The sequence below is a fragment of the Notothenia rossii genome (assembly GCF_949606895.1).
Source record: "Notothenia rossii genome assembly, chromosome: 8".
NCBI lineage: Eukaryota > Metazoa > Chordata > Actinopteri > Perciformes > Nototheniidae > Notothenia > Notothenia rossii.
In genome coordinates, this window is record NC_136906.1 from 69,774,606 (window position 1) to 69,799,027 (window position 24,422).

The following is a 24,422-nucleotide window of genomic DNA, read 5'->3' on the forward strand; positions in this document are numbered from 1 at the left end:
GCACCCAGTGTACAAGGACTATAAGTGCAGCTGTAAAACAAACTTTAAACTTACAAGACAAAAAATAAGGACATAATTGAGAGAGTAAACAATGATATTTTCCAGGTTTTTATTATATATTTAAAAAAAGAAAAACATAAGAAAAATAATATCATGGGATAAAAAGTGAAAAATTGAATGTTTAGATATGCCTTTGAATGGAGTAGTTATACAGATGTTGCCTGTTACCACACTCATACGTCTAGTTTCTGTGTGAATAGCTGATAAGCAGCTATCAGTGTCCGGTCTAAAATAGAAACATCACAACGTCGTCACAGTGGGTGAATATGGTTACTTTGAGATGGGCTGAGCCGCTTTGTTCTGGACACGATCCACGCCTCACATTATCTGATCTTCAGCCTGCGTGTTGAAACATAGCGGATGCTCACAGAGAATAACCACAGGAACAAGTAAGAGTTTATGTTCTAACTTTAACCTATTGGCAATTACATTGGCTAAAAATACATTGTTCAATAGTGGGTCTGCACTGTTCGTTAATCAAAAAATGTGCAATCTTTTCTTTATTTTGCTTTGTTGATTTTGTGTTATGAATAACTGAGACGGTCTTGTTGATAACAATTTTTTTGTTGCTATTTTAATGTATTATTATTTGTTATTGTCAAGCTGAAGCTTTGATGCAAATATCCAAGAGATCAGAGATTCCTTTCCGTATTTTTTCAGTATTAAAGGCTATTGATTTTCTATTTTGTACAGACATTAAAAGACAAATATAAGTTCCTCTGCTTTGCAAGATGTCTATTCATTGATCTAAAGTTCTACAAAACAGCAGTATTCTTGTTCTTGTCCTGTATTTTAACACTTTACTGTGTGCTCTGGGTTATTTATTTTGAGTGCTTTATTTAATATGATTGTTGCATCTAATTTGTTGAATTGTCCCCGAGTGTTTTTATGGTTAATGATGCAAAATTATATTTCTTTACAACCTTCCCGATACAGCTTATGTTAAAACTGCTGTATTTACCTCTCAGTAGGAGTGTAGTGCTCCCCTCTCTCTGGCCCCCCCGCAGCCAGTTGGCTGGCTTTGATAAGAGACTGAAGGCGGTGAGGTAACCATTCGACTGCTTATCTTCACAGCCATTTAAAGGGCTGGTGCTTCTCGGGGTTATTTATCTTGTCTTTAAACACGTGGATTTTCGCCATCGCATTATCAATTCACTGTTTAATTCTCTGTAGTGACTGAAAAGTTTGAATATGCTGTTCGATATGAAATAATCAAACAAACACTTCTACAGTCACATTTTCTTGAACATCAGTACGCTTTCCTCGAATTTAGTCAGAAGGGCCGAAGTAACTTTAAGGCACCCTTGGCATATCTAATTCAAGTAACTGAAAACATTTATTCCAAACACTTGCATGTTATAGGGCTTGATTGTTGGTGAATTTACACACTTTGACTAATTAGCACTTAGTACACTGTGATTTAACTAAATGTAAAACTTAATTAACACACTCCACATATGTGCTTAGCTCCTACATTGGCTAGACCACTTTATTTTTAACTGCAGTCAGTTGCAAAAAAGACAGATAAAACACACACAGACATGCTTGCAAACACACGCACTCACACATTTCTGTCAGGAAATACTACTTATCTTCTTCTGAGTGCGGCATCATTTACCAAAATGTGCCATCAGAGGGCGACATCTCACAATCTTCTTTCTCACATCCATGCCACATCGAGAGTTCAGAGTAAATATTTGAAAATAACCATTGTCTGCAGTACATTATTAAATTTAACATAGTGGACCTTTTTATAAACCGAGGCTTTGATAGATGACGTGTATACACAGCAGGACTGTGGATATATATTTTTCACTATAGGTTAGTGATATATCTGTTTCATTGCTGCTGCTGTGCTTTGCATTATCTTTGTGTCTCCCTGTCTGACAGCAACTAATTGTAATGTAATACTCAAACCATTCACAGGAGTTTGGCCAAAACATACAGTGAGTTGTTCATTTTTGGAGAAAAACATGAGGGAAAGGGATACAGAAAGACATTAAGGTGACACAGAATTGAAAAAAGCCCACAAATAATTTCACCATAATCTGTCTCCTCAGACATGGCAGTGAGCAGGCTGTGAGGAGGGAAAACCTCGTAATCTGTCCCGCCTGCCGCTCACTGCAGCCAGCAGTGAAGGGTGATGTTCAGGATAGCTTCCCTAATAGGGTTACATGATAGCACATGTCAGTGAAAGGGCACCTGGATAGACAAACATCTAAACACACTCTACACCACAAGAGTAGTCAGGGGTGCATTTTTCACCCCCGTGCTAGGAGTTAAAGGTCCCCTATTATACTATTTTTCATCAATATAGTTCTCAGTTATATACAAAACATGTCTCTGAAGTGTTTGGCTCGAAATACCCAACAGATCATGCATTGTAGCATCTCATAATCCTCTCTGTTTCAGCCCTGTTTCAAAAGTGCTGATTCTGTGTGTGTTACTTTAGATGAAAATAAGGTGGAGATTCCGGTGATAAGGTGGGCGGGTGCTACCTTGGTTGGTTATTGGTTAAAACAAACCAAAAAAACATGATGGCATCACCAAGTGGCCAACATCTGATCAGCTCATTTTCAGACAGGATTTTATATAAATGGATCAGGACAAAAAGAGAGTGAATCTTTTTTCCTGAAACTTTCAGAATCTCTTTCCACAGAGGGGACACATGTTTATGTATGACATGAAAAAGTGGATTTTGCACCATAGCTGACCTTTAAAGTCATTACAGCTGAGAGAGTTGACTAGAAATTGTACATTGCCTATAGCTTAAGGATTCCCTTTTCTCCCAGAAATCACTGAAGTCCTGTTTGAGTATCTGGTGCCTGAGAGGATGGAGCCAGAGGCAGAGCGGGAGTCTGAGTCTGAGGCCTGGGTTCCAGACAACAGCCAGGCCGGGCCTTCCTCTCCGGACTCCTCTGGGATCGAGGGAACCGTCGACCGGCTGCAGGAGATGATGAACGGCATGGAGACGCTGCTGACAGACATGGAGGGGTTACGGAGCGACTGCAGCCAGCAGAGTGCCGAGCTGATAAGTGCAGCGCTGGACCTGAGGACGCAGCAGGAAGAGATACAGGAGGGTTACTCTGAGTTGTCCAGGGAGATGCAGGAGCTCCTCGACACAGTGCAAGGCTTTTTGAGCACCAAGTGTGACCAACCCTCAGAGAAGGAAGAATTAGCTGAGCAGCAGAGAGAGCCCAATGAGACGGAGAGTGACTGACAGACTTTAAAGTTGCTAATTTAGGAGATGCAACTGCGATGTGTCAGGTTGTGAATCTGGATGCATGAGAGAAAATCTGGGTGGCATGCGTTTGGAAGTTGTGTGAGAAGCTGAGTTTTTGAAAAAGATCGATTTTTAAATTACATTTTACGACGTTTTGTTGAGCAAATTGTTCTTTTAGGTCTATATCTGAAAATCTGTCCACTGAAAAAGAGTTTCTAATATGCATGATTCGTTTTCAGTTCAGTAAATATATCACTGTGCATACAACTTAAAAAACAACAACCATAAAACGGAATAAATACCTCTGTCGTGCACTCTTAATAAAACATCATGAGCTTAACAAGGCTACAATTTGTTGCATAGCTTACTTTCTAGATTGCCACGTGCCACTGACTTTAACACAAGCGAGGACAAGATCATAATCCTGCGCTGCATGTGAACACATGATTTATATGCCTTCTACTGTCATCTGTATTTCTGCTACCACCCAGAAACAAACACACACACTTCACAGCTATCATTTTCCAGCACCATGGTACTTTATGTTGACAGATATGATTTAAGTATGTTACTCTCTTCAGCCTGGATGGCTCCTCCAGCTTCTTCTTTGATGAATTTCTGGCACAGGAATGCTTCTCTTCTTTTGGTACATCTTCCATATTCTGTCCCCATCCAAGCTCCACTGTGGTTTCGCACTAAAATAAACCTAAATGTGATGTTTACTTCCCACCAGCACCCCTGCTGCTACCCACTGGTCTGTATTTAGTGGTCAGGGCATGTGTGAAGGGAACAATCAGTGGCCAGCAACCTGAAAAGAAATCAAGGACCTTCAAGGTCCCTCCACCTTAAATTTCATTTTAGTGGGTTCTTATGTCATGTACACAGGTTATGCAACCACTTAATTATGTGTACCAAAATATTCTCTTCCTCTTCTGTGTTGGAACAAACTTAATGCAAATGTTACGCAAACGCCCATATTTGTTTTCTAAATGTCTCAAAGTAAAACATGTGACTGGTATTGAAAATGCTTGATATAAATATCATCATGAGTAGACCCACAGCCTGAGGGTCTTAAGAAGAAATTATAGCTTATGTTAAACGTTAAAAAAAGAAGTACGAATCTTTTTTTGAGGGATTCTGTTTACGTGTGGCTGAAACCTGACACTATATAGGCTGAGGGGTTGTTGAGCAGAGAGGGTGAGGAGAAGCAGTGCAGCCGTGCCTACCTTCATCACTACTGAGGTGTTCATCTCTCTGCTGCTCACAACCAGCCGGAGTCACTTCAAGAAGGTAAGACATGATTTGATGGCATTCACGGTTTCATTTATCCAGGTTTAAACCTTTTGCACATTCATGTCTAAGATATTAGCAAAGAAATCTCTAGAGACATCAAGAAATGTAGCTTTCATCTCGTATGGAATTATCATTTATATTGAGTATTACAATTTAAGGTGTTTTCAGTGGTGGCATGTAACAAAGTTCATTACGTTTTGTATGTATGAGTCTTTTCCTTCCATGCCATTTTAAATTTCTGCTCTTCCACATATTGGAAGAGTAGGGACATATTGTATTTTCTACCCTACAGTGAATTCATCTGACAACTTTAGAAGTGGGTATTTTTTACACACAAAACATATGATGCTTTAAAACAGGATGTTTTGTTATAAATTGAAATACCCAACATTTTCTTTAAATACAGCTTGAATGTTAACTCAATTAATAATTATTTGTAAAAAATTGATTGGAAACTGTTTTCTATAATCTATTGACATTCTTTATGTGAACACATGAAATGGTTCCAGCTGCATTCTTAAAAAAAAGAACAAGCATTGTGACAACAATTATACAATTATATATTAACATAATAGTATAGTTAATTTTCCTGATACTGATTATAGAACTGTAACTTCGTACACTTTGGTATGAGAAAAATATCTGAATACTACTCCACCATTGTTTTTCTTCTCATTGCTATTCTCACCAACAGTTCTGCAGAGGCTTCTAGTAAAAATGAATATTGTACAAGTCCTGGGTCTCCTACAGCTGCTGGCTGTACCTGCTTTCACTGTAAGTCTCAGTATTAACAATATCTATAATATCGTTCCAATTGCATGTCCGTAACAAGAGATTTAATGCAGATATAAATAGCAAAGAACACTTTGTACAGTACGTCCAACATCTCAACAGGCAAAGGCACACTATGTTATTTCTGACACATGTGGTGTTTATGTGCCACAAAGAGAGTTTATGCAAAGTGTTGGGGATGGTTTGTGGCTAAATGTTCCAGTTTCTATTTCAGTGTCTCCAGGATGCTCATAATGTGTGTTAGTGGTTGGTGGAGTGGGATATGGTGATGTGTGAGAGCATGTATGTGTTCCAGAGGCTGGAGGAGTGACTAGTATTTTTCTTTTTTCAGCTGATACCGCCAAGCCATGACTACTGGGAAGAGTTTACAGCCTACGGGCCCTGCAGCCGCACCTGTGGCACAGGCGTGGCAATGAGAACCAGGAAATGTGTCACCTCCAGGTTAGAAATAGGGTGACAGGATGGAACATATACTGTACTAAAGATTTTACAATACTTAAAAGTAGGACAGTAATTATTTGTTTGAAATCCTCTTTTTTTCCAGTTACTACTATATTCTATATAAATGATCATAATCATATTATTGAAGTGCACCTGATCTGCATGACCAATAAAGCCAAATACATTTAACAATAAAGAGAGTTATCTGGCTTTTATGTTATTATTTTTCTTTTCTCTTATAGGACTGATGGAGGGCATAACTGCCTAGGATCCTCTAAGTCCTTCAAAACCTGCAACACACAGGTCATTTGAGGCCTCTTTATTAATGAGATCCACCCACAACCTTTATTAATGTATCCTAAAACATGCCAATAATCCAACATTGTGTCACAACAGGCATGTGCAGCTGGAACCAGGGACTACAGGCAGGAGCAGTGCTCCCAGTTTGACAGAACGGACTTTCAGAGCAAACACCATACATGGGTGCCTTTTTATGGATGTATGTAAAAGACCTATTATGTACTGTACATTTTCTTAAGTGTTTATGATTTATTATGAGATGTATTTAACATTATTGGATTACCAGAGGTGTTGGTGTTGATTAAGTCCTCACTGACACCCTGGCAAACCGATCTATTATTTGTTCTATAGCGGCCAATCCATGTGAGCTGAGCTGTGTCCCAAGAGGGCAGAACTTCTTCTACAGACACAGACCATCAGTGGTTGATGGGACACCGTGCTATGTGGGCCGCACTGATATCTGTGTGGATGGAGTCTGCAGGGTGGGAACAATAATTAGATCCATAATGCAATGACAGACTTTCAGTGCTTCATAATGTACTGTTTATCTATAGAATATCATTGCCTATTCTCCTAAATAAGTAGCTTTTATTTGCGTTTACAAGTGCACAAGCACAGTGGTGTAATGAAAGAAATGTGTCTTTTCAGGTTCTGGTCCATGGAGAGTTTATGGGCTTGGATGAAGACACTAATTCTGTTCACTCTGCTAACATCATTGCTACTCGCCCAAGGGAGACACTTACATACCACTACAAAACTGGTGTCTATGGCCAGTGCTCTGCCTCTTGCAATGGAGGCATGCAGTACCGCAGTGTGGAGTGCTGGGTTCAGGACACAGTAAACCCCCGTGTGGTGGAGGAGTCTCACTGCATCAACCAGCGCCTGCAGAGGCCACAGAGCCAGCAGGCCTGCAACATGCATCCCTGTGCCGAGTACAGCGTCTCCAGCTTCAGCGTGGTGTGTACCTCACAGAGAACTTTACAGTTATATATATAACAGACAGGCAATGGCATATTGTTGCTCGCAATTAAATGAAAATAAGTTAAAGCATTAATGAGAATAGAAAGATAGAATCCAATACTTACACCGTACAGAATGTAAAGCAAAGTAGCGAAGAGTACCATTTCATGATCACTTTTCCTATGTTTTTGCACAGTCCAAGGGTGGAAAGACACATGGATATCTTTGTCATTGGAAACATTGAGATTTAAGTTAAATGTGATACCAATTTAAAATAATTGTATATGATATAGAGCCGATCAACTGTCTTGATTATAGTCTCATATATTGTAATTTTCCTGAGGTTAGTCAAGTCAGGTCACTGTTATTTGTAACCCAAACAATATCACAAATCACACATGTCTCAGGAGACTTACATTCTATAGCATACACCACCATTTGTCCTTTTTGACCATAGATCCAGAATAAGTTAAACTTACCACCATCAAGGGATATATTTGTATATGGACAAACCCTTAGGAAAATGAAAATACAAGGACAATAAAGACAATCCTGGAAACAAAATGATATGCACCATGATTTATTTGGTAATGATGGTTTGCTGTGGGACTGACTTTTTAAACTATCTTGTCATATATGATGCTCAGTGCTCGGTGACTTGTGGGGAAGGCCAGCAGGCGAGGGAGGTGTTCTGCGTGGGGCCGGGAGGTGAACGCCTGGCTGACCACGCCTGCAACGGACTGGCAAGACCCTCTTCTGTCCAGGCCTGTCGTAGACCCGCCTGTTACACACACATCACCTGGCATGTGACCGACTACAGCCTGGTAGGTAACATGCAGAGTGTTGTGGACTGGGAAGGAACCTTTGCCTCTCTCCACATTATTCACCCTCTCCTCTCCTGTCTCTGCAGTGCACCATGAGCTGTGGTGGCGGTGTGAGGGAGAGGAGAGTGAGCTGTTTTGATACAGATTTGAACCCCTACCCAGAGGCCCGGTGTGGAACAGCTAGCAGACCCGTCTCTGTGGAAACATGCAACTCACAGCAATGCCACGCAGCACAAAGTGAGCCAAATCTAAACCAGTCAAACTCTTTTGGTTTTATTGTCTTTGCATGTTTGTATTTAACTAATGTACCTTATCTTTAGTGGTCCCAAGTGTGCAGGATCCAAGGGCACATGAAACCACCACAAGAGGATTTGTGCCCCATGTTCCAGAAGACCCTTCAGGTATGTACAGCATGTACAGCATGTTTTATTAAAATGTTATTCTCTTTCTACGCATTTAAAATGAAGTTATTCTTTAATGTGTAGATTAAGCAGTGGTTAAGAAAATGTGGTAATACATATTTTATATGACACACGACAAGTTATTTAAGCACAGGCATGACTTGATTATTTTCAAGTCAATTCCTCCTCAGGCTGTAAAGAAATGTTGCCTTTATGTTGTCATTTTTAAAAGTCAAACTTACATCACTTTTGACAATTTCTTTAATGGGTTTTTAACACAACCCCTGGGCTGAGTTATGCAATCATGTACAGCAATATAATCACATACATGGCATATCAGCCCATCCCTTCCTCCACCACCAACCACTCACCCCCAATTACCACATCCGAGCCACACACTCTACATATATATAGTCTAAAAACATATCCAGCTGAACATAACTACTACTAAATAAAATCCCAACCCTTCAAAAAGACACATATAAACACATATTTACAGGTCTCTGGCATGTACAGTATGCTTGTTTGACCATGTCTGTGTCTGTGTTTACTTGTGATAGCTTCCAGGCCACAAACAAACAGTATCTACCCTCCTGTGATTGGTCCTCACTGCGCACAGTCACACTATGGCTGCTGTCCTGACGGTCATACCTCCGCCACGGGGCCCAGGAATGAGGGCTGCTCCCTAAATGACTGTATTCACACCAGGTAACACTGCTCCCTTAACCCATTAAATCACATACATCTGTTAATAAATAGCATATTATGTAAAATCGAAGACCTTCTAACAATTTATTTTCTGCAGATTTGGCTGTTGTTTGGATGGAGTGACTCAAGCTCAAGGATTTGCAAGGGCTGGATGTCCTGAATACCGGACAGCTGTGGTAAGAATAACATCTGTTTCTCATTATGATTCAATAAACAGGATACTGAGGTTACTCAAAATGTATTTATTCTTTATGGAATGTGCCATATATATACATATATATATATATATATATATATATATATATATATATATATGTATATAAGTATAGGGTATTTTTGGCTCTTGCAAAGCTTTGGCAAGTCTGAGAAAATAATCATAAGGATGTTTGTGGTAATAGGTTGTCTTTTTACCACAAAAGCCTGGGTATTCCCCAGTTTTTTTTTTAAAGATTGACCCATTTGACCAACTAAATTGTTTATGAACATCCTCTAACTAAACCCTGCTACACACACATATATATATATATATATATATATATATATATATATATATATGTTCTAGATGTACTGGCTATACAGGACAATTGACCATCTTTCTTTTGTCTTTCTTTTTTTGTCTTTCTTTTTTTCTAAGCAACACACACCACCTCCTACTGCCCCTCCAGCCAGTGGCAATGTGTGCTCCATGCCTCGCGATGAAGGCTCCTGCGACAGATGGGCGGTGCGCTTCTTCTTTGACTCTGGCACTGGCAGATGTACTGAGTTCTGGTATGGAAGCTGCCAGGGCAATGCCAATAACTTTATGTCCCTGGGAGCATGCCAGAGAGAGTGTGGTGGTGTAGTGAGGAGGGATCCCCCAACTACACCTCGCAGAGGGACCCCAAGGAGAGGATCCCCCAGCGGGGCATAACCATCCACACAATGAATACCTCATAATCAGTACTGTCAACACAGCATTTATTTTAACATCAGACTTTGGATTCTAAATGATTTAGATCACATTATAACTGACACAATCCCAGCTCAGGGTTCTGATTTTGTTTGCAGTTTGTTTTGGTATTTTGTTTGTGATGTTCAAAATATTCACTTTCACACATATATTTTGCCTTTTAGATCATATACAATTCAATGATGTCAATGTGATAACCCAAGATAAATCATTAACCAAATCAATAAATGTTGAAATATCCGGTAATAAAACCCGAGTGTGGTCTATTTTTGCAATGTTTCCAAGACTACTGTTTTATTTTATTCCTCAATTTTTTTGTATTCCTCAATTTTTCGTTTTTTACAAAACAAAATACAGTGGTGTCATATAAAATTCTACATTTACTGAGTTAGTAAAATATGGTTTATTTACTTTTACTATCGATTCCTATTTTCTAAATTATGTGTGGCCTAGATTTCAGGAGCAAACATTGTGGTTTCCTAGTTGTGTTGGCAAGTTAGAGTTTAAAAACATGTGTCAATGTTAGCATAAAATATTATTAGCCAGATTTTGATTAGGAAAAAAGGTTAATCCTGTCTCACCACAGAACAAAAATTATGTTTAGAAAATACTGATGACTGATGACGACCAGACTTTTACTTTGAAACATATTTTTTTTATTTTGAAGGGACCTCACTTTACAACCGGAAATAAACGCATTTCATTTCCTCTGAGTATTTTTCTGCAAACAGCTGGCTACATTCATCGCACGGGGAATTGAAAAGCAATAAACACCGAGTTATTTTTGTCAGTTTTTCTTTCCTAACAATCAGACAGTGTCTGCAGTCAGCATAACCATGGTAAGAGTGTTTGGTTTTACGTTTTGATATGTTAAAACGCACGCAGTATCAGCTATATTAGCTCCTTTTAATCCATCACAGCTAAAGCTAAGCTAACAAGCTACGATGCTAATATTTCTCTGTCAATGGTGTCTTTTCCAGTTTCTTCGTTTGCTATGAACATCTCACGATAAAATGTAATAATTAACTCCTTTATTTGACTTCTTAATGTGGAATCAGTTACTTATGTGGGACCTATTGTAAAATAGTAATACGTTAAAGCCACAGTAAGTCATTTGATTAAAAATAATGTGCATTTATCTCGTGTGATTCCTGGAGAAATGTACTCTAAATGCTTGGTTTTTCACAGTAACAGATACAACTGGGAATTAATATGTGATGTGATGTGATTTAACGTAATGTGATTGTATTAATTTGTGTATTTAATATTATAAATCATCTTTACAGTCGCACACAATTTTGCTTGTTCAACCAACCAAGAGACCAGAGGGCCGCACATATGCTGACTATGAGTCAGTGAATGAATGTATGGAGGGTAAGTCTTCTTCAGCTGTTTTTTAAAATATTTATCTTAACGCATACTCTGGAACTAGCGACATTACATTTTTGTTTAAACAACATTCCTCACCCTTGTAATAATTATTAATTTGAACATATATCAGCATCAGAAACATATTTATTGCCAAGTAGGATAACGCATACTAGGAATTGTCCCTAGTGTATATTACATAAACAGAGTCAAAGAAGATAAGTTACCAACAAATAAAACCAGAATAACATTAAAATATAGAGCAATATTTACATGAAATATAGATATACCAAAAAAAATATGTACAGAATAATATGACTAAATACTCGTAAAAAATGTGCAATTTTGGTTGAAAAGCTGTGCAGATATTAGATGTATTTGATATTATTTATTGCTATCTGTGCCATTTAAGCTAAGGTGTCCATGGGTGCTTTGAAAGGTGCCTCTAAATAGAATGAATTATTATTAATATTATTGATATTTTGATGTTTATTAAACATAAATAGTTTTGTTATTATTCAGCATGTCCTGCACCCTTCTTCCAGGTGTTTGCAAAATGTATGAAGAGCATCTTAAGAGGATGAATCCAAACAGTCCCTCCATAACATACGACATAAGTCAGTTGTTTGACTTCATTGACGACTTGGCAGACCTGAGCTGTCTGGTGTAAGTATGATCTGCCTATCCATTCGAATGAAAATCAACCTTGCATGAAATGTGTTGGTCACTACCATTGAAGGTATAATTTGTTTTGCATACAGATACAGAGCGGACACTCAAACATACCAACCATACAACAAAGACTGGATCAAGGAGAAGATATATGTCCTGCTGCGGCGTCAGGCTCAGCAGGCAGCAAAGTGAACGCATCAGTAAGGAGTTGTCCTGCTAAACACTTGGAAGGAGTTTATGCTGCACTATTTTTCTACAGTGTCTTGAAGATCTGTGTATAAGGACAACATTGTCAGTTTGACAAAGGGAAGGGTTTACATACTACACCATACATTGGGAAAGGAAAGGGTTTGAGAACTGGGGACATTTCCAAATGTGGGGCTTTGTATAGAAAGGGAGTCGTGCTCTGCCGCCTACGTATGTTTGTTATTAGTTACACTAAGGTCTTGGTGGGGAGAATGTCTGCCACGAGTAACTTATTGATGGAGTGTGATCTGTGCTGGGAGAAATATTCCTGGACTAGGTAAAAACTGTTTTTTTGGTTTTAGTAGTGTTTCTGTTTCCCTAGAAGTGGTTACATTTTCTTATACATTTACTGAGCAGTTGGATTTCGACATTCTTTTCACTGTGAATGCCGGTAATTTTACTTTTAAATAAAATGAATAATCTGCATAACTGACTCCAGAATATTTACTTTACATATTCAGTCTATGATTTCTGTCACTGTATCCTACAATCATGGGCGAAATGTTTTTTTTGTTGTAAACATGTTGATTTATAATAACGCAGTTTGAGTTAAACAACAGTTACCTAAACAAAAATAAAGTATTGTTTTCTTACTGGTCTCCACTCTCTACTATACAACAAATATCACAATGAAGAAGAAACATTTCCTGTTCATTCAGAATCTCAGTATAGAAATTGCTGGTCGACAAGGATCTACATATGGATTTGTGTATGTGTTTAATGGTTGGATTATCTGTTTAATTAAATGCAGAATTGCTGGATGATAAATCATAAAAGAAAGAATGGAAACATTATTTATTGTGATATTAAACTGAGCTGCTATGTCACTGTTTCTTTAAATGTGGCGGCTGCCCTGTTGTTGCTGTGCTGGAAACCCCGTACCTACTCTGAAGGGACCCAAGATGGCTGATTACTCACGGGGGGGGCAGTTAGCAATTATCTGAACAAAAACGTCGGGAATGAATGGCAAATAGCCTTGTAATGTAAAGCGAAACATTTCAGTAATTATACGACTATAGTTGGTTGGTTTGCAATTTTTTTGGGACGCATGAATACCAGTAAGGGGAGGGTGGTCTCTCCGCGGCCCCGAGCCAGAACATGGCGGAACACTTGGGGAAGAAATAGCAGCTAACGCTAGCTAGCTGGCGCAATATTCAGACACAATTAGAAACATTGATCCAGGGTAAACACGTCTGCGGTCGACAAGTGTCAAATAATGTTATCGGTGTTCCGTTTTTGTCATTTTGCTTCAAATGGTTGTTTAATATGTGTAGCGTAGGCTGTTAGCGTACTAGCTAGTTAACTCGTTCGGTTTTCTAGCTAACAGGCTAACGTACACACTGTACTAACAAACAGGCGGATTGTTTTGGGACCAGAGGTCGTAACGGTGGGGCTTATTCTACGTTTCCTCTGTGTGGTCGGACTTTCAAATATTTATCAGGGCTTGTTTTTGTGAATTAACACGTTAGCTAACGCCAATGTCCTCCGCACTGTAATTTAGACTGTCGTTAGCTTGACACAATGGCTGTTTTTATATGGCGCTACAATACTGGTGATATAAGTTTGAAGGCAGCTCGTTAAAATAATCAGATATTGTAGTTTGAATCGTCGTCTTCCTGGATAGTCGTATCATTCAAATAGCTGTCAGCCCGGTTGACCCCTGACACTAGTTAAGTTAGTCCTGGATTGTATAAGTGATCGGGTCTAAAATAAGTGAATTAAAGTTGTGGCGTTACTAGGTGAAGCAGACCCCCTGTAAAGTCAAAGAAGGTCCGGAAGGGGGAAACCGGTCACAACTACCTGCCAGGATGACGGACACTCGTCGACGAGTCAAAGTCTATACCCTGAATGAGGACAGACAGTGGGATGACCGTGGGACTGGACACGTCTCCTCGGGATATGTGGAGCGTTTGAAAGGCACGTCGCTGCTGGTGCGAGCAGAGAGTGATGGTAAGCAAAACTAAATATACAAAGCCTTTGTGTAGGGGCCACATCAGGACATGAGAATGACATCAAGGGCAAGAAATATGGTTTAATGTTTTCTATACACAATCTTGGATTTTTTGTGAATGCTTCTCCAATTGTCTTTTCACATAATGCTTGATTTAACTAAAAGTGAAGTCAAGCAAAAACAATGCTTTCTGATTACATTTTGACAAGTAACAACGAACATAGAACCAACCCACACAATCTGTTACAGACGTATGAATATGTAAGTCAGTGGTACCTTAAACCACCGGGAGATGTGTAGTACATACCTCTCAAAATGTATTGAGAGCCTTAATTTATGTGGGATCTGGATCAAAATTTGCAAGGGGCCTGATTTGGCCACTGGGTCTCGAGCCAACTGAGAGATCTCTTGCTGTCTATTAGCCACTGTTTTAGTTGCTCTATATGTAAACAATACTATTCACCACGATTTGTGACCAGATGTATCAACTGTAACCATGCATGTAAGCCCACATGTATGTAGCCGGTATTCCTTACCTAACTTCCTTTGATGACAATAATGGGCTGACTTAGTTTTTAACCTCACAGGTTCCCTTCTGCTGGAGTCCAAAATCAATCCAAACACAGCCTACCAGAAACAACAGGTCAGTATATAGCATGGGGCAGTTATCTCATCTATAATATGGATTTTCTATCTCTGTGCACTGATTTGTATATTGCATTGTTTTTCTTTTGGAAAGGATACATTGATAGTATGGTCAGAGGCGGAGAATTATGATCTGGCGCTCAGCTTCCAAGAGAAGGCTGGCTGTGATGAAATCTGGGAGAAAATATGCCAGGTAACTACACTTAGCTTTGTGTGGGTGTGTGTTGTCTGCTCCGATTGTGTATTCATTTAATAGCAAGTGTGTTTGGGTGTTCCTTATGTGACTGTTACATCTCACATCTTTCCTCTGCTTGTGTCATTGTTTAGGTGCAGGGAAAGGACCCATCAGTTGACATCACCCAGGATGTGGTGGACGAGTCTGAGGAGGAACGCTTCGACGACATGTCCTCACCGGGTCTGGAGTTACCTCCATGTGAACTGAACCGCTTGGAGGACCTGGCCGAGCTGGTGGCATCCTCACTCCCGTCACCACTGCGGCGCGAGAAACTGGCACTGGCTGTGGAGAATGAGGGCTACATCCGCAAGCTCCTTGAAATGTTCCGTGTGTGTGAGGATTTGGAGAACAGAGAGGGACTGCACCACCTGTACGAAATCATAAAAGGCATCTTCCTGCTCAATCGTACTGCACTCTTTGAGGTTATGTTCTCTGAAGAGTGCATCATGGACGTTATTGGTTGTTTGGAGTTTGATCCAGCGCTCTCGCAGCCACGGCGGCATCGGGAGTTTCTGACTAAGACAGCCCGCTTTAAGGAGGTGATCCCCATCTCTGACCCTGAACTGCGTCAGAAAATACACCAGACTTACCGGGTGCAGTACATTCAGGATATGGTTCTGCCAACGCCCTCTGTTTTTGAGGAAAACATGCTGTCCACCCTGCACTCCTTCATCTTCTTCAACAAGGTGGAGATCGTGGGCATGCTACAGGTGAGATGGGTAGTCAATTATAAGGTTTGCCAGTGAAAGATATCTGTTTTAACTCTCAAATAAGATGTGTTTGTGCACCATATTTTCACCAAATGTTCTCATTGCTAAACTTGATGATACTCATGTATATTCTGTACAATCTTTCCATAAAGACGTCCTGCTTTCACCTCAAAAGGCACACATAAGATCATTTCTTGGAAATAGTGTTTATATCGTGAGGACTGGAAATTACAATAATTGTAGGATTGTGCAAAGGTTTTATTTCTGTCTGAATCTGCTTTACCCTGTCTGAGTTTGTCTGCTCGTCTTTTTATGGTCATGTGACCTTTGTGTTTTTGTACTGTGTCAACTCAGCAGTGTTTATGTATGGTTGTCTCCATGGAGATGGAGAAGTGTTGTGTAAATCAGTTATGCTGCGCTAGAGGAAAACTGGAACTGGCACTCTGTTGCCTCTGGTACACCGTGCTATGTGAGGTTCTAGAGACAAACATTACTGATAGCGACCTTTTTCTACCATGAAGCAGTCTCCTTAGAAGAGCAGACCAAGTGTTGTATTTGTGTGCATTAAGCATTTACCTAGAATATTCATTTAAACACAATACTGGAATGCATACATTATTGAATGTCACTGATTCTTTAGTGTAAAACAGTCAAATACATACCATATCATCCACACTTTTTAAGACTTTTATTTGTAATATACAGTAGATTTTCTTTAATGTAAAATGTAAATACCAGTAAACAAAATATGTTTTTGATTTATGGTTGTAAATTGAACCTGAAGCAATGTTCATAACATAAAACATGTCACACTACAACTTTAGTTCCGTCTCTGGTACATTTGGTGGGGGCTAGACTAAAATAGATTTGATTTGTCCACCAAGATGGAAATGTGGCTTAAATCCTTCCAGTTAATTTAGTTTCCTGGTTATTTATATCTGACTCGTACTCTTGACCAATAACTACTTTGTCCACAGTGTTTTTTTTCTTATTCTGATTTGTTGATCCTTTGTGTGATACTCCCCTTCTCATCTTCCCTTCCTTTTTGATGTCAGGACGATGAGAAGTTCCTGACAGACCTCTTTGCACAGCTAACAGACGAGGCTACAGATGACGATAAAAGACATGAACTGGTATGCCAGACCTTTCATCAAAGATATTATTCATAACAAACTGTTCTCATGTCCATCCTTGTTTGATAGAATTGTGGTTTGTTTCTTTCTCATAGGTGAACTTCCTAAAGGAATTCTGTGCATTCTCGCAAACGTTACAACCTCAAAACAGAGACGCCTTCTTCAAGACTTTGTCAAACATGGGCATTCTACCGGCACTAGAGGTCATACTGGTGAGTGCAGGCAGCAACCTTAACGTCAATTAGAATGAAGTCAATTGGGCAATGTTTTCTTTGACATTTAAGAATGTTGGCTTTTGAGCTTTGGTGTTGAGATAAGCCTTTTTGCGTTACGATCATTTAAAGGTAGGGTAGGTAATTCACTTCAGAAACACTTGTTGTTATATTCCATGGAATGCTCTTAACATCCCGATAGCAATGAATAAATTAAATGCTTTGACAATAAATACATAAACAAATGTCATCTGTGGAAGCCGTAACGCTGTTAAAAGGCCCGGCTAAAATAACTGGATGACCTACCTGCCCGTCAGTGGCAGAGTTTTTCCGGTTGTGTATTTTCAAATTCTAGCGCACTAGAGCTGGTTTCTCCATCTTACCTACCCTACCTTTAAGATCAAGAAGTTACATACTCCTAGAAGAAAAATATGAAGCACAACAAGAAACATGTCAATATTATCAGTGATGTTGGTATTAGAGCGATGGCAGTGTGTTGTTCGAGCTGATTATCGGTTCCATTCAATGCTTTTTGGTTACAAGGGATAGTGGACAACACAAGAACACCTCGTTGATTTGAACTGCTGTATTAAAATAACCTTTCTTGTAACTGAGGGGCCGGTTTTATGGTTGTATTTTAGTGTGTGCATCTCTTGTTCAAAGTGAAGGACACTAGAGATTGTTCATCATCAGTTAAAGCAATGTTCATTATGACTATGACACAGCCTTTTTGTTTCTTCTACAAGCAAACACAATTACTGCACTGCAATAAAACAAACCAAATATTGTTCAATCTTAAGGCTTGCTACGTTGAACATACGCAGTTGAGCACACACACATAATAAAGCAATCAGCAGCTCGGCTGCTGCAGGTTGTCATGATGTTATCTGGTCTGAAGATGACAATTTAGAGAGGAGCTTCTACTGGTTCAGAATAGTTGTAACATCAGACGTCTCCTCCCAAATCAAACAGTCATTGAACTGGTGGATCTAATTATACCTGGTTGCGTTATCTGTCAGGGGAATAAGCTCTATGTACGTACGGAAATGGCAAGATGACAGTGTGCTGCTGCTGCTGCTGTGTGTAGAGTATATGTGTGTATGCTCGGCTGCGACGTCACTGCCTGTGCTGCTGTGTGCAACATAAGACCATCCTGCAGCAGCACAGTTATAGTGGTTATAGTGGTTATAGTGGTTATAGCAGAGCCTCTTCTTTTACAACAACACTGTCAGCTGCAGAGAAGATTTAGAAGCTGATGCAAGAGGAGCGATTAGACAACCAAATAAACCATGTTCTCAAACACAACAAACTGACAATACTCTCCGAGCATGCAATAGGTTGTTTTCTTGTTTTTGATCCCTACAATCTTCATTGGAACTACAAATAAATGTGTGGGGAAAATTAAATGCAGCATTTTGAAGATCACCGTTTGCATTTTGAATTGATGATACTCGAATACTTTGTTGATCCGCTGACTGACATAATGAATGTTCATGAAACAGGGAATGGATGATGTTCAGGTGCGTGGGGCCGCCACAGATATTTTCTCTTATCTGGTGGAGTACAACCCCTCCATGGTAAGAGAGTTCGTCATGCAGGAGTCTCAGCAGAACGATGACGTGAGTATATGAACAGTCAGTCAGAAATATCAGAAAATGATATTCATTGTTCCACAACACGGGTGGATATAAACGAGTGTATTACTAATAATTAGTCATTGGCCTTCCAGGACATCCTGCTGATCAACCTGATCATAGAACACATGATCTGTGACACAGACCCAGAGCTGGGTGGAGCGGTGCAGCTGATGGGTCTGCTGCGGACCCTGGTGGACCCTGAAAACATGCTGGCTACGGCAAATGTGAGTTCACCTGATATTCTTATACGTGCCAGTTTATACAGAGAGTGACTTGACGGTAACCCTGAGTACTTGATACTTAGATCCAGCTGGTCCAAAAGCATTTTAATGTTGTCTTAGAGCAGGGGTCGGTAATCCCTGGCACTAGTGTTAATTTTTGTCAGCTATTTTTTAATTTAGTTTTAGTCTTAGTCCTGTGTTAAATTTCCTTTTTAGTTTTAGTCATATTTAGTCACCTTCATCCTGTTTTTATTTAGTCAAGTTTTAGTCGACTAAAAGTCTGAGCATTTTAGTCTTATTTTAGTCAAAGAAAACTAATTATTTGAGTCTACTTTTTGTTAATGAAAACTGTTGAGTTGTCATTTTAGTCAAACTTATTTCACAATAAGATTATATCTAGTCCTTATTTGATGAAAAACTCAGGTTGAATGATTAAGAATGTTGAGTATCTGGTCAGGTTTGTGGTGTTTTTACCAGCTGTGCTTCCCTTCTGATAAAACAATGCATTCGCTTTTTTTCTCCGCCTCATTGTAGCGAAAATGGGCCCAAATATCGTTTCTTTCTCCCAAGCAGTGGTGGCGTTAGACTTTTTCGTTGTCAGTCATTTTGACGGACAGGATCGTAACATTTCCGTCATAAACCATTATTACCCGTCGAGTGCACAATTTATCACTCACTCGCGCTGACGGGGGGGTATTCGGTTGCTTCTCCCAAGCCCTGTTGTTGCCATTTTATTTTCTGTTAAATAAGGTTAGTTAGACCATGAGTTAGACCCGAGTCTTCCTGACAGTTCATATTGTGCCGCTGCCCGGTGTAATTCAAATGTACCGCCGCGCGCAGCACAGACACACAGCTGCTGCCTAGGGCTGCACGATTTTGGGAAAAATGTAATTGCGATTTTTCTGACAAATATTGCGATTGCGATTCGAATTGCGATATTTGTTTTTAAGCGACCCAACGTAAGTTTATTGTAAAATGCCGCCATAACTCCGGCTAGGAAGGTCGTATCAGCATGCTCCCGTCTCTAGCACCCCCGCAGCCCGAGCCACGAGTGAAAGAACTAAACTTACATGAAATTTCCGTTGGGTTGCTTTAAAGTCAAGCTTCAGTTTAAGATTCACCCTGTAATAGAAACATGTGATGGAGCATTGCTAACCTGACTCAGATGGTTTCACCAAAGCATCTAGGAAAGCTCCACTGGAAGCCATTTGGAAAGGGCAGGCACTTTCAAAAATCTGTCACAATCTGTCTATCACCTTCTATCATGAACCACTTCTGATTGGTTAACAATGGCTGGTACATGTGGAGCACAGCACTTCTGATTGGTGTGGATGACTGACACACAAGAAAAAGAAAAAAAAATGTTTTGAAAAAACATCGCAGGCTTTGCGATTTGATAATCGCATCATTTAAAATCGCGATTTCGATTTAAAATCGATTAATCGTTCAGCCCTACTGCTGCCCAGCCGCAGCACCGGAAATGGAACTGCTGGGAGAAAAACGGACTATCAGAGATGTAACGTTATCTTTGATAATATTTAGTCTCCTCATTTTTCGTCAACGAAAGTAAAGAGAGATTTTGGCATAGTTTTTATTTAGTAAACTACATTTTCGTCTCGTCACTTTTCGTCAACGATATTGCATGATGATTTCGTTACAGTTATTGTTTACTGCCGTCTCGTCATTGTCTCGTTTTCGTCATGGAAAAAAAGGTCGTTGTGACGAACATATTTCGTCATAGTTTTAGTCAACGAAATTAACACCTGGAACGCGGGATCGTAACCAGTGGCACACTAGGAATAAACGTGCAAAAATATTTAAATTGTATTTTCGGTCATCTGTCATCGAAAATAATATGCTACACAGGGGCAGACTGGCCAACTGTGTGTTCTGGAGAATCACAGTACGTCCGGTCGTCAGCGAACCGAGCCGGTTGCCAGCGGGCCGTTGACGACCGGGCTCGGTTCGCTGACGGCAGGCACCGCCCTTTATTTATTTAAATGTGTTTAAACAGCATCATGTTAATTGCGCTGACAAGCGACGGAGGTCCACAGCTTCCCCTTATTTTTTAAATGGCACTTCATATCAAAAAGGTTGCCGACCCCTGTTTTAGAGTAGTAGTAGTAGTAGTAGTAGTAGTAGTAGTAGTGTAGAGCTGTTGCTTGTTCAGTTCAGTTAAACTAGATCAAACAAAAACACCTTTATTGTTCTTTATTCATTATAATAGACTGAAGACACAGAAACACAGTTCAGTATTCTGTATCAAAGAGTTTGGCAGCAGGTGGGGTTATTCGAAAGAGCGAAGGGAGTTGCTGTTGTAATAGAAGTGTCAAATTCCCTTCTATTATAGATATTTGCTGTTAGAACAGAGTACAGACACATTTGTTCTATTCTAAAATATCCAGCTAAATAGAGTCGGATTATGAGTCAGAGCTCTGCACATTCAACCTAGTTTTTAGTGTGGCATGCTGTAATAAAAAGTCATTGTTGCACTTTTCAAGTCATGTTGCTTACTAAAGAATGCGGTTTTCCTTTTATTCCTTTCCAGAAAACAGAAAAGACAGAGTTCCTGAGCTTCTTCTACAAGCACTGTATGCACGTCCTCTCCGCTCCCCTGCTGGCCAACACCACAGAGGAAAAGCCAAGCAAAGGTATAGAATACCTGCGAGGTGTGTGTGTACACTTGTCGGTTTTGTAAATAACATTTTAAGATGAATGCATGTTTTGTAATGCATGTTTTTTTGATGTTGCTTGCTAACTAAACTCATTCCTCTATTAGATGACTTTCAAACATCCCAGTTGCTGGCCTTGATTTTGGAGCTGCTGACTTTCTGTGTGGAGCACCACACCTACCACATAAAGAACTACATCATCAACAAGGACATCCTGAGGAGGGTCCTGGTGCTCACCGCCTCTCAGCACGCCTTCCTGGCCCTCTGTGAGTCACATACAATCCCTTCAGATCTTAATCCCTGTTCATTCGGACACATTTCGACATGGTTTTTAAACTACATTTTGTGTTTAACTTTGTTTTGGGCTCAATATTCTTCTTTATCTCTTTGTAACCAGGTGCTCTGCGCTTCATGCGGAGGATCATTGGTCTGAAGGATGAGTTCTACAATCGCTACATCATGAGGAACTTCCTCTTCGAGCCCGTCATCAAGGCTTTCCTCAACAACGGCTCTCGCTACAATCTCATGAACTCCGCCATCATAGAGATGTTCGAGTATGTCCGTGTGGTGAGTAACTCATCCAAAGCTTACAACTGTTTCACATGTTTTGTTTTAGCCAAGTGATAAGGTGAAGTAAGTATCAGCCAGCTAGCCGTTCTATTCACCGAAAAAGAGTTTTCTTTTAAATATTTGATATTTTTGCACTGCATATAATTGTGACATGGACTTTGAAGTTTTAAATATATTTTGGATGCAATTTCCAGATCAACTTGTATAAGCAACTAATGTTTGTAGGCTGGCAAAAACATATATTTATTGATTTAATTTTAATTAGTTTGGTGTTCTCCCCCTCTTTCTCTCCTTTTCTCATTTTCTCTCCACTGCATCCCTCCTCTTCTCGGCCTCTGTCCTCTAATCTATTCCTCTTACCTTTCCTTACTTTCCCCCAATACTGTGTGTCTACACTCCTCTCTCTCGCTACTCCCATTTCCCCTAGGAGGACGTGAAGTCTCTCACAGCTCACATAGTAGAGAACTACTGGAAAGCTCTGGAGGATGTCAACTACGTCCAGACGTTCAAAGGCCTGAAGCTGCGCTACGAGCAGCAGAGAGAGAGGCAGGACAACCCCAAACTGGATAGGTGAGAAATTCAAATATTACACCATCACTCGGGATTTATTGAGTTAGGCAATCCTTTGTCTGTCAGTGTGTCTCACATAGGAACAAAGAACAATGCCAGTGTGAAAGTCAGCATGTACAGGCTGTTGAAATGACCAATACATTGTTTGTTGTGTGCACTATGTTGCTTTTTTAAATCAAGTCTCCTCCTTTTTGAATAGAGCCCGTTTGATTTATATCGTCATAACATTTAGCATGTGCTACCAATGAGTGTGTGACTGGCTGTGATTGTGCAACGGAGCAGTTACTCATATATGACTCTGACTGAAGTTCACACTCGGGTCACTTATTATGTTGCCGCAAGGTAAACTTTCACGCTTGCCAACAGGTGTTTCTTTTTGAAGCTTCACTTTGCTCCTGTTGTTTTGTTTTGTTATTGGACCACTTCACTCTGCAGTCAGCAGGAATGCTTCATGCTCATTGGTTAGCTTCTTTCTTATCCATGGACATTTTTTAAAACAGATTTTTACAGTACTAACAGCGGCATTATATCATACCTGTCTGTCCTGATGGGTTAGAATAAAAGTGAGAGCGGACTGAATGTTTTTTGAAATACATGTGTGTAGATACTCTATGTTTGCACTCTATGAAAGGCAAAGACCAAGAAACACCTTTGACGACAACTGTACATTTCGTTATACACAAGAATATAATATAATGGCCAAGGACTTGACTGAAAACAAACGCATATTGCATTTTCTGACATTTTGAACTGTATCTTTGGAACCTTTGGTGCCGGGCACACTGGTAATGCCTTACTTAGCGATGGGAGACATGCTTACAGAATGAATTGGTATCCACCTAATGAAGTAGTGTAAGACATGTCACTTACTCACAGTGAAGTGCAGAATGCTCTCTAGGGGAAGTATTTTGTCTTTAAAGGGGACCTATCATGCTATATTTGAATAATATATTTTAGGACCATACCTATATAAGGTATATTTATAAGCAGGGGTGCACACAACTTTCTCAGTGATGTACTCAGATGAGTACCTGGAGTCAGTGTTTGGTACTCCAACTTCCGGCTGCCCTCAAAGTTCCCATGAAGCCCTCTGTATCGCGAATATCAGCGGGTGGGGGTGCTAGTGGAATATGATGAAGCCCCCTGTATCGCGAATGTCAACGGGGGGTAGTAGTAGAGTAGTAGTAGAGTGCAGAGCTTCGTGACCACAGAGCGTGTGAACGTTGTGATCAGCTGTTTTAGCGCAGTGCTGCTGTACAGGCCGACGTTAACAGCAGCCCTGTCTGTGCACACGGAGACCAACTCCGTCGTCCGATGATCTAACCGCCTTCTGGAAAAGCTTCACATATACATCGGTACGCAAATGCGCTTTTTTGACACAAGTGACGGTACGCATTTCAGATTGTTGCCGCGCATGCGTACCAGTTATGTGCACCCCTGTTTATAAGTTTTATTTTTCAAAATACCAAACAGATCATGCATTTTAGCCATGCCTCATTTTGCCTCACTCCAGCTCTGTCTTTGCATGAGCTGGAGCTGACCCCCGCCCCCTGCAAAGGAGGGGGCGAGGCACAAGCGTCATGTTACTATGCTGTTGCTATGCTGTTGCCATGCCACGGCAACCTCTCA

General features: G+C 40.1%; 3 protein-coding genes across 5 annotated transcripts in view; all 3 read left to right on the top strand.

The window, feature by feature from the left end:
* The first annotated feature begins 293 nt into the window (after positions 1-293).
* Positions 294-10,230, top strand: paplnb (papilin b, proteoglycan-like sulfated glycoprotein). Of its 3 annotated transcripts, none has more exons than XM_079646634.1 (14): positions 294-449; positions 2,853-4,573; positions 5,271-5,350; positions 5,700-5,809; positions 6,052-6,112; positions 6,206-6,308; positions 6,461-6,591; positions 6,758-7,066; positions 7,717-7,893; positions 7,980-8,130; positions 8,214-8,294; positions 8,846-9,002; positions 9,100-9,178; positions 9,637-10,230. In XM_079646634.1, exons 3-14 carry the CDS (start codon positions 5,294-5,296, stop codon positions 9,910-9,912), a joined length of 1,692 nt encoding a protein of 563 aa, XP_079502760.1. In that variant the 5' UTR covers positions 294-449; positions 2,853-4,573; positions 5,271-5,293; the 3' UTR covers positions 9,913-10,230. The 3 variants fall into 3 exon arrangements, with proteins under 3 accessions (XP_079502760.1, XP_079502762.1, XP_079502761.1); XM_079646636.1 differs by having other exon boundaries at positions 8,855-9,002; XM_079646635.1 differs by lacking the exon at positions 294-449 and adding an exon at positions 963-1,106.
* A 404-nt stretch (positions 10,231-10,634) lies between these two features.
* On the top strand, positions 10,635-12,830 carry erh (ERH mRNA splicing and mitosis factor). The gene is made up of 4 exons (XM_079646643.1): positions 10,635-10,790; positions 11,238-11,325; positions 11,865-11,985; positions 12,081-12,830. Exons 1-4 carry the CDS (start codon positions 10,788-10,790, stop codon positions 12,181-12,183), a joined length of 315 nt encoding a protein of 104 aa, XP_079502769.1. The 5' UTR covers positions 10,635-10,787; the 3' UTR covers positions 12,184-12,830.
* Positions 12,831-13,103: 273 nt separating this feature from the next.
* The window catches only part of smek1 (SMEK homolog 1, suppressor of mek1 (Dictyostelium)), a 12,600-nt gene continuing 1,281 nt past the window's right edge, over positions 13,104-24,422 (top strand). Inside the window, exons 1-12 of the mRNA XM_079645296.1 lie at positions 13,104-14,187; positions 14,776-14,831; positions 14,928-15,026; positions 15,161-15,778; positions 16,834-16,911; positions 17,007-17,123; positions 18,626-18,742; positions 18,853-18,984; positions 21,530-21,632; positions 21,761-21,919; positions 22,051-22,220; positions 22,651-22,794. Coding sequence (XP_079501422.1) covers positions 14,046-14,187; positions 14,776-14,831; positions 14,928-15,026; positions 15,161-15,778; positions 16,834-16,911; positions 17,007-17,123; positions 18,626-18,742; positions 18,853-18,984; positions 21,530-21,632; positions 21,761-21,919; positions 22,051-22,220; positions 22,651-22,794 — 1,935 coding nt within the window. The 5' untranslated portion in view covers positions 13,104-14,045. The remainder of the gene's footprint in view (positions 14,188-14,775; positions 14,832-14,927; positions 15,027-15,160; positions 15,779-16,833; positions 16,912-17,006; positions 17,124-18,625; positions 18,743-18,852; positions 18,985-21,529; positions 21,633-21,760; positions 21,920-22,050; positions 22,221-22,650; positions 22,795-24,422) is intronic.